This window comes from Cicer arietinum, chromosome 6, assembly GCF_000331145.2.
Source record: "Cicer arietinum cultivar CDC Frontier isolate Library 1 chromosome 6, Cicar.CDCFrontier_v2.0, whole genome shotgun sequence".
NCBI lineage: Eukaryota > Viridiplantae > Streptophyta > Magnoliopsida > Fabales > Fabaceae > Cicer > Cicer arietinum.
In genome coordinates, this window is record NC_021165.2 from 35,191,120 (window position 1) to 35,204,552 (window position 13,433).

The 13,433-nt window shown below is 30.0% G+C and overlaps 1 protein-coding gene across 5 annotated transcripts; it reads right to left on the bottom strand.

Annotated features, from left to right (window-relative positions):
* Positions 1-2,749: 2,749 nt before the first annotated feature.
* Positions 2,750-11,392, bottom strand: LOC101497269 (probable protein S-acyltransferase 16). Of its 5 annotated transcripts, XR_012163729.1 has the most exons (9): positions 10,992-11,392; positions 7,808-7,900; positions 7,624-7,725; positions 7,353-7,430; positions 7,160-7,258; positions 6,979-7,074; positions 5,307-5,515; positions 3,853-4,492; positions 2,750-3,183 (listed from the first exon to the last, which is right to left on the bottom strand). XR_012163729.1 is itself a non-coding variant. In XM_004514072.4 (7 exons), the coding sequence occupies exons 1-7, from the start codon at positions 11,283-11,285 to the stop codon at positions 5,402-5,404; spliced, it is 876 nt and encodes a 291-aa protein (XP_004514129.1). In that variant the 5' UTR covers positions 11,286-11,392; the 3' UTR covers positions 4,960-5,401. The 5 variants fall into 5 exon arrangements, 1 of the variants encoding a protein (XP_004514129.1); XR_012163730.1 differs by lacking the exon at positions 3,853-4,492; XR_012163728.1 differs by lacking the exons at positions 2,750-3,183; positions 3,853-4,492 and adding an exon at positions 4,606-4,868.
* Positions 11,393-13,433: the final 2,041 nt, after the last annotated feature.

Genomic DNA, 13,433 nt, shown 5'->3' on the forward strand with positions numbered 1-13,433 from the left:
ATACTCTTTCAAGTTCTAACAAGTTTTTAAAAAGTCCTTTATGAATCTTTTTTAGTAAAAAAATGGTGACATGACTAATTTTGGATGAAGTGACACATGGATATTGTGTAATTGTTGTTGACTAGACAATATTAATATTTAAAATTAAAATTCATTTTATTAACTCATTTAATTATCTAATTAAAAACTTAAAGCTAATTAATTTATTAATCGAACTAATTAAATAATAAAAACTGAATAATCTTCATCTTCAACCCCAAATTTTTTAATAAAAACTCAACAACCTTCATCTTCAACCTTAATTTCTTCATCTTCAAATCAGAAATTCTTATATCTAAATCCAACCCTAAATATTCTAATCTCTCATTGTTCTTAACATTGCAGGAACATATTAACATTATTTTTATCTATTAATTTTGTTTTGCTTTGCAATTTTGTAGATCTACATTGCTCCCAAAGCATCCCTAAATGAACATAAGGATAACGACACAAGGCAAAAGTCACAAGAGCCAGAAAAAGAAACGCTGGATCCCAAAAAAAAGTTGACTCATGATGAATTAGAGAGAGGAAAGTTGCCTCATGAGGAGACCTTATCTCTTCCAATGTTTAAGGTATGGATCTTAGAATTTTTAGGGTTTCGATCCAGATATGAGAATTTGGGATTTGAAGAAGAAGAAATTAGGATTGAAGATGAAGGTTGTTGAGTTTTTATTAAAAAATTTAGGGTTGAAGATGAAGATTATTGAGTTTTTATTATTTAATTAGTTAACTAATAAATTAATTAGTTTTAAGTTTTAAATTAGATAATTAAATGAGTTAATAAAATGAATTTTAATTTTAAATATTAAATACTGTCTAGTCAACAACAATTACACAGTAACCATGTGTCACTTCATCCAAAATTAGTCATGTCACCATTTTTTTACTTAAAAAGATTCATAAAGGACTTTTTTAAAGGATTTTTTACCAATATATCCTTTTTTTTTTTAAACCAAAATACCCCACTCTCATATTTATAGACCAAATTGCCCTATTTTTTAGGCCCAATAGGATGTCGTTGTTCTAGGATGCGACTTCCAAAAGGGTTTTCAATTTTTTTTCTCGTTTTAATTGGTGTTTAATTGGTAATATATTAAAAAATAATTATATTAATAAATAATTATATTAAATAATACATTAATAAATAATAATAATAATAATAATAATACATTAATAAATAATAAAAATAATATTAATTATTATTATTATTATTAAAAATTATTATAATTAAAATTAAAATAGTAAATTATATTATACCTTTCTAAATCTGATTTTTGTACAACAAAATTCAGCGATTGTTTTAGATGGTAACGTTTGATTGCATGTACGCATTCATCTTTGTTTTGAAACTTCATTCCAACTTCAAGAGTTCCATCTACTGTTGGGACTTCGTTAATGAACAAGTGATGAAATTCACTTGAACGATCTTGAGTATCTAAATTGATGCTCTTCAAGTGAGATGGTGGATAAAAGTCATGTAGGATATGTTGATCTTCTGCTTCCATATCTTCGTCAACATCAATGTCATCGTCAGAATTATCAGATGATTCATCGAAGTATGTTTCATCCTCTTCACTAGAATCACTTAGGGGAAGACCGCATTGTGATGGTTGATAACATGGTATCATACTCTAATTGTTTATGTTTGTCTATCATTGTTAACATGGTTGATAACATGGTATCATACTCTAATTGTAATGGTTGATAACATGGTACCATACTCTAGACGATGTGAACTCTCTGAATTGGGAATAGATTGCCTACCAGGTAAATCTATCATATTTTTAGTTAGAGAATCTACGTCATTAAATATCTTATTTCTCTTATTTTCAACATTAAACCTCTACAACCGTTTTATGTTCAATGACCTCCAATCAATAGAAAAATGATCCAATGACCTAATCAAATTAATGCTATGAGGTGGGACTTCGATAAATATGACAACATAATCCACATATATGCATACACTCACTCAAATTTATTTTAACTTTGACCGAAAAACTCCGCTTTGATTAAGTATATGTTCAATTTTTCTTCCGATATTTAATCTTGAGGACGAGTTTGATTCGTTCTTAATCCGTCATGCTCGTAATATTATTATTATGTGTGTATGCATTTTTATTCATTTTATTTGATAGTTTTTATATATTATTAATTTTATTTTTTATTTAATATTATTAATTTTTATTTTCTTTATAATTTTTTTAATCTTAATATCATTTTATTTTATTATTATCTAATAATTATTTTTTATTACATAAATTTTAATAAATATAATTTTAAATTTATTGTTTTATTTATATGATAGATAGCAGGAATAAATTCCAAAAGAGAACGAGAACGAATGTGAATTTTCTTTGAAGAATTAAAAGTGGGATGGAAGAGACCAAATCCACCTTCTACCCGTTCAATTTAGCTATCTAAACTTCAACTTCATAATAGATATTTGTACACACTCAATCATTCAACGTAGTTTAATTGAAAAATAAGTCGTAAATATCAATTACGAATCATAAGGAAAATAATTTTATGAAAGAAAAATTAAATAATAGCATAAGTGCCAAGATACAAGTCATAGAAAAATTCAAGAATTTGTATATATCACCTTCATTTATAAGCAAAAGAATTTTATCAAAGAAAAATTAAATAATAGCATAAGTGCCAAGATACAAGTCATAGAAAAATTCAAGAATTTGTATAGGTTTCAATATAGACCCGAAAATTAAGATAGAGCATATCACCATCTATTGAGTATGGACAGCATTACAAAGTACAAAATAACTCCCAACAAAAGCTGAAAAACACAACGAGAATAAGTATCTACATGTTACATATGGGCGTAAATTGAAATAAAGAAGAGACCCAACAGAAAATGTGGCCTTCAAAACAAAGAATCACCAACAAACAATTTCTTTAAAGAATAACCCAACTATGTAAAAGGATAGGTTTGTCTCAGACACTCAAGTAGCATTTCGGGACAGTCAAACAACTCAACATTCATCAAATCACCAACAATAAGTCCTCGAGAGCTTTTTATCTCCTCCCTATATCCCCGAAAGCCCTCAAAAAATTTGCCAATCCGGACACGTTTTTTTTACTGCATCAAGCAGTCGTTTGGGTTGGTCAATCCAAAATGCGTGTTTACTGCACAAAAACATTTGAATTGGTCAATCCGACCTAAGTTTTTCCTACATTGTCTTTCTTTCTAATAACCATTGTACCATTTCAAGTATGGATGATCCCTCTATTGATTTGAAACATGACAATTCCTCTTTTGATTTGAAATCTTACATTTCTAAATCATTGGTCGATATTACTCAAAACTTCACAACTTATACGAAATTTAAATCTAGAGACAACTTGTTGGAGTGGGTTTGAGATGAAGCATTTAAGATATGTGGCTTTGGTGGCGGCATCTCAGCTTGTACATCTTTGGTTTGTGTTTGCGAACTCTCCTCAATATCATTCACTCGTTTCGAAGTTGTTCTTCGCAAATTGAGACAAGCGTTATGACCCTACCAAATCTAATGGGTATCACTTACTCAAACAACAACATAAATTATAAGAAACAATTCAACTCCCCTCTCTTTGGATTAGTTGATCCCAACACCACATATGGTGCCAAAAACACATCTGGATCACCTGATTCAAACACCACATATGGTACCAAAAACTCATCTGGATCAACTGGCCCAGACACCACATAACAAACCAAAAACACGTTTAGATCAGTTGATCTGAAGACAACCAAATTAAAAAAAAAAAAAAAAAAAAAAAAAAAAAAAAAAAAAAAACTGAGAAATGAAATATTACCTTATGATTTAGACTTCTAAACTTGTGAAATGTGATGTGTTGGTTATGATTTTGAAGAATATAAGAGTGGAGAAAATTTTGGGAATTTGACGATTTTTGGGATTTAGGGATGTTTTTGTTAAGAATGGAAAGAAAGATGTAGTGGGTGGCGAAGAAGGGGTTTGCAAAGTATAAGAAAGAGGTGTCCAGATTGGCCAATCCAGTTAAATCTCGTTCGGAACAGTCAATCCAAATGGGGTAAAATTGAAAGGAAAAAAAAAAGTATTTTAAAGACTTTTGAGAATGTAGGAGGGAGAAAAAACTCTTTAAACCCTAAGAATTGTGATTCTGTTCCCAAGGCCTCTTGTGCTTCTTTTTTCGTCTTTTAATGAGTTTCTTCTTCCACCTCTCAATGTTCTCCAAATTGATCAATCTAAAGGTGTATTTTGAAAGAAAAAAAAAAACTCCGAATTGATCGATCTAAAGGTGTATTTTAAAGGCTTTTGAAACATATGAGAGTGGGAGAAGAAGCTACCTATTTTTATTTTAATTGAGTGCGATTCATTGGGTTCCCCTCAATGGGCACTGGTTTGTATTGCTTGTTGATCTTGAGCTAGTGGCTGGTTTTTCCATCTATCCCTTTGGTTTGTTAATGGATTTCCTTTGACGAAAAAAAAACTAGTTTGAGAACAATAAATGTGGATCCTCAATTTTGAGTTTGAACCACAACCAGAACAAAGTTTGTAGACAAGAAGCATTGAAGACAACAATAGGATCACATAAAATACTAAGCCACTATTTGGAATTAGAAAATAACAACGATATAAAGATAGACATCACAAAATATAAGAGTACTCATGTCAGTTATGCCTTAAACTATGGCACATGCAATATCTACGAACTAATTAAACATCAAGACTATTTTTATTCCAAAACTGAATTGGTCAGAATGCAATGAAGTTGTTGAGGCTGACCATTATGATGCAATGTCATTGAGCATTCCAACAGTGGTACTTTTTTTTGGGTGTAAGTTCCAACTGGGAAGATTGGATAAAAAAAAGTCATCCAAATTAGTTTTTGACATTTAAATACAAAGACTGGCAGCTATCAATAAAAACAAAAAAAATGTAATGCAACTATTTTATTATTCCATTGAATTTTAAGATACACATAAAATACAGTTCTAAAGTACAACTTTTCACAAAGGTAAGCTGGTTTCAGAGCTTTGTACATTAGGTTTTATCAACAGAACTCTACAACTGTAACCCCATATCATCCAAAAAACCTAACAAGACCGGACGAAGGGGAAACAAGGAAAAGAAGCCTATTCTGTATCTAACAAATGAGTGAAAAAAAGGACCAAAAAAATTGTATGTTATGCAGCAAACAGCTCTTCAACACCTACACTACAGAAATTGTGGGTGATTGACATGAAAAAGGATGTACTATTTGTTGAATCTGAGATAGCATCTTACCAGTCATTTAGCATTGTCATTACTCAATCATTCTTCTCAACAACCGTTAATATGAATACATTACCCAATTACCATTGCAAAGCAATGTGAAAACTTCATTTCGATGTTGATGCACCTTTTGTGAGATCATAGACAGTGCGGAACCTAAGTCCAGAGCCGATATGGTTTGCTGTTGGCCACAACCAGCTAAGGATGTTTGGTCCCAAAACCTTCAACCAAATGAAACAGAAGCTCAAATTCAAACAGTTATGTAGATTTAGCTTCTGGTTTTGCTTCAATAATAAAAGAAAACGAAAAAAAAAAAAGGGAGAAAATTGCAAATTCTAATAATTGGTAAATTCACTCATAAAGACATGCAGACAGTTATTCAAATATATGTTTCATCAGTCACCTTCATCTCTGATTATAGTACCAGTAAGCCTAAACATATAGTTTCAGTTAATTCGCAAAGACTTTAATAAAAATTGTTTATATACATAACAATGCATGAATATTCACCAACAACTAAGATTTAGAGAAAGATGGTCATGGACATGGTATCACAGACCAAAAGTTGAGTGTGATCATTATCGTCCACTATATTTCTAATAAAAAGTTGAATTTCAGCACATGATAAAAATGGGCCTGTGCGTTGTACTCCAAGTACAATAGGACTAACCATCGTGCTAAATTTTTAATTTAAGGATTGAGGTTGTGAAAACACAACATATGGACCATTATAGACTATGAAATATCAAAGAATAATCTTAAGTTGTTAATCCATGAATGAATAAATAAATAGACCATATGCAAAAGAAAGAGAAGAGATAGATTCTATAAACAACATATGGACTATTATAGACTATGAAATATCAAAGAATAATCTTAAGTTGTTAATCCATGAATGAATAAATAAATAGACCATATACAAAAGAAAGAGAAGCAATAGACTCTGTATTTCAAAGATCATTATTAGTTAAGCGCTGCAAGAAATAAAAAACTTTGAACCATAATGAATTCAAGCTACAGATACTAGAATTATTAAATAACATATATAGAAATAAAACACATAGCTATTAGCTTCCTTAACAGTTAGTATAAAAAACACATAGCTACATAATGATATTGATAGTCACTTAGTCAGTACTAAATATCATATCAAATTTAACTTATATACATTGTCAGTGTAAAATATTTTTACATATGCATCCAATCACATCTCATCATGTAAATATTTGTGGAGATATTTTATGAACTAATATAGTAAAGTGAAATTATGGTGCAATTTAATTGGGTGCATATATAAAAATATTTCACACCATCAAGGCACAGCAATTAACCTCATCATATCATATTCATGCCAATATAAATGGCTTAACATAGTAATACTATACAGAATAATCAATATATAGTTACATTGTTCTCTTAATTTCAGAATGTGAGAAGAACTGTTGTCAATTATCACGTCAATCAGATGTACTTCAGTTTACTCGGAAGTATATTTAACATTTTCCATTAATGGCAAGGATGATCAGTGAAAAAAGTTATGGCTCAATTCAATCACTAAAGATGCCAAATAAAATGATCAAGATGAACCAAATGAATAGAGTTCAGAGAGAAGAAAGCAGTGTGGGAGAAAAAGCAGGGAAGACAACATGAAAAAAGATGCAGCAGCATAATTTTCAATTCTTACAGATGTCAAATTCTCATACGGGCCAAGGTCATATGGATGTTTATAGATACTCCCACCCTTCTCTGCAAGCCACAAAGCTCTCACTCCTTCATAATACTGCCAAAAGAACTTCCTAATTGAGAAAGTCGAAATCAGTCTGGTCAAATAAAATAACAATTTTGAATTAAAAGCAGCTAATAACCTCTAATGTGGTATTGTTATGTAGGATGAGATAGATATGCCATCCTAGAAGAACACATAATGCTATAGATAAGGGGACCAGTAAGAGCCCAGAAATAACCTGCAAAAAAGTTAATTTCGTGAGAATATAAAATTATTAACTTTACTGAAGTGAAAAAAAAAATATATATATATTTGTTTTGAGTAGAACATACATATACAGTTCTGAAAGAGCCATCATTTTTCTCTTCATCCCATAGACCATCATAAGCTAGACTACCAACAAGTAAGACCTACAAAGTTAAGCAATATTGAACAAAAAAGATCCTCAGCACAATCAAATCTAGCACCGCACCATGAAAAATACCGAGAGGAAGACAAAACTAAATCAGGCCACAGATTTCATTTATGCAAAAACAACTTGGTGGGAAACTCGTAACTATTATAAAAACCAACTCATGCAGATAATAAAATAAATAAACATACCAGGGAGTAAATACAGGCAATTACAGCATACGTGACAAAAATGAAGAAGATCTTGTAGTTTGCGTGACCAACACAGTTATTTATCCAAATGCAATGGTGATCCTTACAACCAATAGACAACACTTTTTGTCATTATCCAAATAATCCAAGATAAACCTTAATTGGTGATTTAGATCATGCATACCATTCGTAGAACACATCTTTTACAAACCCGGCAATGATGTGCACGGGGAGGCTTATAGTGAGAACACTTTTGGCAATATCGCAAATCTCCACCCTGCTTACAGTTCCAAAAAAAAACATCACAAAAGATAATTTTCATGGTGTTCAACATTGATACATGATCACATGTTTATAGGAATGATTGGAAGATCAGAAATATATTTCTGTTTTACGTGATTCAACAAAACAGAATGTTATATGAAATAAGCTATCTATGTATACTATAATTGAATAAAGGACAAAAAATGTTTTTTTTTATCAGCATAGCAAAATTTTCAACATCGTACTTCCAGAAACTGATAGAAACACTGGTAAGAAGGATGGACTAGATGGAACATAGTCTAATAATTAAAGGGAGACTGAGGAAAATTACAGGTCAAACCATTAAGAAATTTATAGGTAAATAGCCTATCTTTAAAACCTATTACATGAGAAGTCTTTATGGTGTCATCTATCCTACTAGTGAGAAAGGCTTGGTTGTGGTGGTGTGGTGATTGTTGGTGTTGTTGCAATGAGAGTGTAAAGGGTATCTTAAAAAGGGTCCTTAAGCAATGTATGCATAATCATTAATCAGGATAATTGTATAAGAAGGATAACCTCGGAGATGAGGTCCCTAAACTATTAAAGCTCAAAAACAATGGAATCAAAAGCATCAATCTCAGACACAGATGTCGCAATCTATAAGAGCTGTAAACAACTAAAAATAAACAAGTCCCTTAACAAAAAGATGAAAATCAGCACAAACCCTTCTTTTTGGTATCTCAGGCCACAGCTTTCCTTCTTTTTGGCTTAGTTAACAGAGAAAACCAAAAGAAGTTAAGATCATATTAGCTAAGGAATCTCAATCAGAAGGGTCTAGGTAGGATAAAATAGAATTTGTCTTATATCAGCACAAGAAACAATGTTAATACTCATATTCTTACTTGTCGGGTAGTAAGTATTCATACCGATTACTTACTCACAATTTAGTTAACTATATAAAAAAAAAAGCACTGATTATAAAATACAATTGCAACTCAACTGAAAAATTATTCCAAGTTTCAAACCCAATCATAAAACATTACTAACAAAATTATTTAAATAAATTGAATTACAAAATACAACACATATAATATGTTTGAAGATTGAGTAAATGTTACAACAAACTTCCGAAATAACAAATTCATATATTTACAAGTACAAATTAATATTCGGTTTGAATTTAATTTAATTTGTTTAATTTAATCTTAAAATTGAAATTATAATTACATTTTAATAATACATAAATATTGTGTACTAGGTACCTGACCTGTCCCCATTCCCATCAAATTATGTAGGTATTAATTACCCAATATATATCCATTAGAAGGTTACCTTGCCCAATATGGATGAATTTTATGCGTACCATTACCATCCCTGAAATAGCCAGACTCATAAACTCACCTTCAAACTTGTGAGCTTACATGATTTATGCAAGTTTGATTAATTTCACACAAGAGTATCAAGCTCCAAGTTTTGAGGTGTGTTAACAGAAATTCCTTATTTAGGAGTTAAGGTCATAAACTTGTCAGAGTTAATGAGTTAACTTATCTTGAGAGTTTGATAGCTATGTAAATGATAGTCCGCTTTAAAAGCTAGCATATGAGCAGGCACCATAACAAGCACAGATTAACTTAGATTATAAATAAAATTTAAAACCTTAGCCTATTGAAAAATATTAGATTGTAGTAGAATAACTACAAATTTTAATTGCTAGTCAAACCAACCAAACTGAAGTCATTTTCATTCCATCACAAGTCATAGGTAATTAAGAATATCCAAATATAATTAACTTCAAGCAATAAAAGGCCAAACACTTCTTTAATCAAATTCAAACATAAAAACAACAGTTAAAATTAATCTCTGTAATCAATAGCAGCGCTGTGTAGCATAGCGGCCCTTAGGCACTACGCGACAACCCACTGAGTTAAATTTTTTTGTAGCGGCCACTACGTTGAAGCTCTTGTAGAAAACCCGAATATGCCAAATCCACTTATAGCTGTAACCTTTGTTTTTTTATTAGTTATGAATGTTATTAATTTTGTATGTTCTTTTGCTTTTGAGCTTTTATATGTATATGGTATACATTTCTTGTATTGTTGTTTTCCTAAACTTCAACGTAATGGTCATACCGCTACCTGCTATACCGCATTGCATTGCGTAGCATAGCAGCCCTTAGGCGCTACATAAAGCCCTATTGCATTACGTTTTAAGCAGCAGCAACTACTGGCAAAGCTCCTGTAAAAAGTAAAAACCTCGAATATACCCTCAACTTATAGCCGTTACCTTTGTTTTTTTGGATAAGATGTGAATATTTTTAAATTTTGTATGCTCTGCTATCTTTGAGATTTTAGTTTATGGTATACATTTCATGTATTGTTTCTGTAAACTTCGACGTATCAGCCATACCGCTGTCTACTATACCTCAACAGCATTTTGGGGGTGGGTGGAAATGTGTGGCTGCATCGTCAAGGTTTTTAGTATCATGACAACCAGAATTGTCTGTGCATTGTATTAGTCAGATTCGACCGCAATTTTCTGCAATATTAAAGATTATGAAGTGACCGCAACCCTACCAAGACCCAAAACCTTGATCAAGACAACATTAAAAAGTTTCCTAATGTTCCTAACTATCCAGCTAAACAAGAAGCATTCCACCACAAATGTATCCCTTAGCTCATACTAGGTCCAAAATCTATAGTTCAGCTAAAAGAACAAATCAAAATGTCACTTTTTTACTTATCATTATAAAATTCAGCTAAACTTCTACAACAAGAAACTCAGCACATAACAGATCACCCTTTAAACAATCAATATAAGTTAAGAAAACAAAAAGTGAAATTTATAACTAAAAAAAATCAAATTGTTTCACGTGGTATCAGCTCAATGGTAAGAACTTAAACTTATTGACAGAGTCAAATCTCCATCCGACATAAATATGGGCAATTAGTGTAACTCTAATTAATTAAATAATAACAACAATAATAATATTCCATTGTCTGAATTTTACAGGAAAAGAAAATCAAGATAAAATGACAAAGACTGCAAGCAAACAACGACAAGAATAAAATTGAATTAAAAAAATGCAAAATTAATTTAATTTTATTACAGTGTTGAAGTGTTGTTACCTTGCGTTTGATCTCATGGATAGGAGTTTGGGTATCTTCAACGTCAGGTGAGTAGGTAGATGGAACCTGACCGGGATCCATGAAGACGGCAGAGCGGTAAGAAAAGACGGACATGAAAGCGATGAAGGTGAAAACGACGGCGTTTGCGATTCCAGGGGAAGAGAAAAGACCAAGCCATCGGTCAATAAAGACGAAAACGGTGGAGATGTAAATGTAAGCGATTGCTGAAACGACGACGGTTACGGGAAACGAGAACGCGAAGCGCTGTTGTTGCTGCTTCGCTTTCTCGGCCATTTCGCCGGCGGGAACAAAACGACGGCGTTTTGTGAGAGAAAATGGGAAAAGAAGGTTTTTTGTTGTTGTTGCTGGGATGACTCGTGTGTTTCAACAAACAAAAATATTTAATTTAATACAGACACTAAGCTTTGTCTTTAATTTTACTCTATTAAAATTAAAAAAAAAAAATTCTAAAAGAATATGAAATTATTGATTTCCATTTTCAGTAATGCATATGACGGGTCATTATTCTATTTTTAATCTTTTAACCCTTTTGTTTTTTCGTTTGGATTCTCTTGTTGTTTATTTATTTATTATTTACACAACTCAACAAAAAAATTTGACATGGAATAAAAATAACAAAAAAATGAGTCAATGAAAACAAAGACATGGATTCTCTCTTATTACTAAAAGTTGACATTTTTAGATGTCTAATAGATTTTCAACAAAACCATCTCTATACCTATAAGAGATATTTAAAAATCGAATATTCAAACTATGATTTTTAATCGATTATTATGATTAATTATTATTTTTTTAATTCGATTGTTAATTTAGATGTTATATATATCTATATATATATATATATATATATATATATATATATATATATTATGAGAAAAAAGAAATTGTAGTTATTTTTTCTTTTTACGTACAAAATTTATAAAAAATTTCAAATTATTTTAAAAATAATTTTGGAATTATTTTTCAACCAAATAATTTTTTATCAAAAATATTTGATACCTTTGTATCTTTGTATATTCTTTTTCAAGAAAGAAATTTCAAAAAGAAAAATTTTGAAAAAAATATTATTATAAAAGTAATTATAGATAAAATCGGTTTTAAAGTAGTTCAGTAAAATCAAATCCAATTATATGGATTGATTATAAAAATCAGTTATAATAAATATTTTTTGAATAAGTTAGACTTTAAGTGTGTCTTAGATAGTCTTTTAATTATATTATATGCTATATAACTTATTTGTCTTTTATAAATACATCGGAGAAATTTATTTTTGGTTGTCATTTTTGTGTGTGTTCATGGTTAAATCAAAATATGAAACTAGTAACAGAAATGAGGTAATGTAGTAGTTGAGTAGCATGATGCTTAGGATATTTAGGGTTATGTGATTTTTATTTTTATTGGAACTTTCGAATGAAACAAATTGAAATATATGATTGGTTGTTAACTCTATAAGAAAATGTTGTGTTGATTATTAATTTGATTAAGTTTTTATTATTATTATTATTATTATTATTATTATTATTATTATTATTATTATTATTATTATTTGACATATAGTTTTAAACCATTTTGAGTTGTTCAATAATTTTCACTAATCAAATTCTTTTATCTAGTGATCTCTCTTATGAAAGTTTTTACTAGCAAATTTTGTACTATGTATGTCACTCTTATAAATAAAACGAAAGATAAAGTATGTAAGAGTTTCTTTGCTATGTTTGACAATTGTTTTGTATGAATTCATTAGTGTGTAGACCTTACCTACTTTATTATAATATCGAAGTTAATATAGAGCTAGTTAAAACTAACTTAGTCGGTTAAGAAGTTGTTATTAGGTAGATAACTTGTTATTTTCACAAGCTGTGTATATAGAGAGTTTTTTTTTTTGTACTCATTTACCATCCTTTTCAATTTAAGTCAATATGAATTCTAAAAGTTTTTCCTTTCTAGCAAGCTCTCAAACTTGTTTATGAATGAAGTGAATCTCCACCTCTTTGATTATATGCTTATGTCATATGAGACTAATATTCTCAAATTTTTTCTTTCTTTCATAAACATGCTTGTATTTATGAATTCATAACTTTACTCATTGAGTAATAATCAAAAGTTATAACTTAATAGTATCTTTTATAAGTTTTATGTGTGCTTCTTAGTGTATTTCTTTAAGATATAAGTTATTCTTACTTTGTTTTAGTTTCCATGATCTCTATGATTTTTATAGGTTGTTATGTTCTTAAGTTTGAAGTAGATGGTTGCACAACAAAAGGAAATGAGAGTTTATACCTTAAGTTAAGACTTGTGAAAATAGTTGGATCTTACCTTTGTTGAAAAGTTTTAAAAACATTAAATTTATGAAACTCATTCGATATAGAACGACTAGTAACCATGAGATTTTAGAATTCATTATAACCTGACAAAGCTTCA

Excerpts from the sequence above, each read along its gene's own strand:
- LOC101497269 (XM_004514072.4), bottom strand. The coding sequence starts at position 11,285 with ATGGCCGAGAAAGCGAAGCAGCAACAACAGCGCTTCGCGTTCTCGTTT. Across the intron at positions 7,726-7,807 it reads AAAGATGTGTTCTACGAATG|GATCACCATTGCATTTGGAT; the intron begins GTATGCATGATC and ends ATTGGTTGTAAG. Across the intron at positions 5,516-6,978 it reads CGTATGAGAATTTGACATCT|GTTTTGGGACCAAACATCCT; the intron begins GTAAGAATTGAA and ends ATTTGGTTGAAG.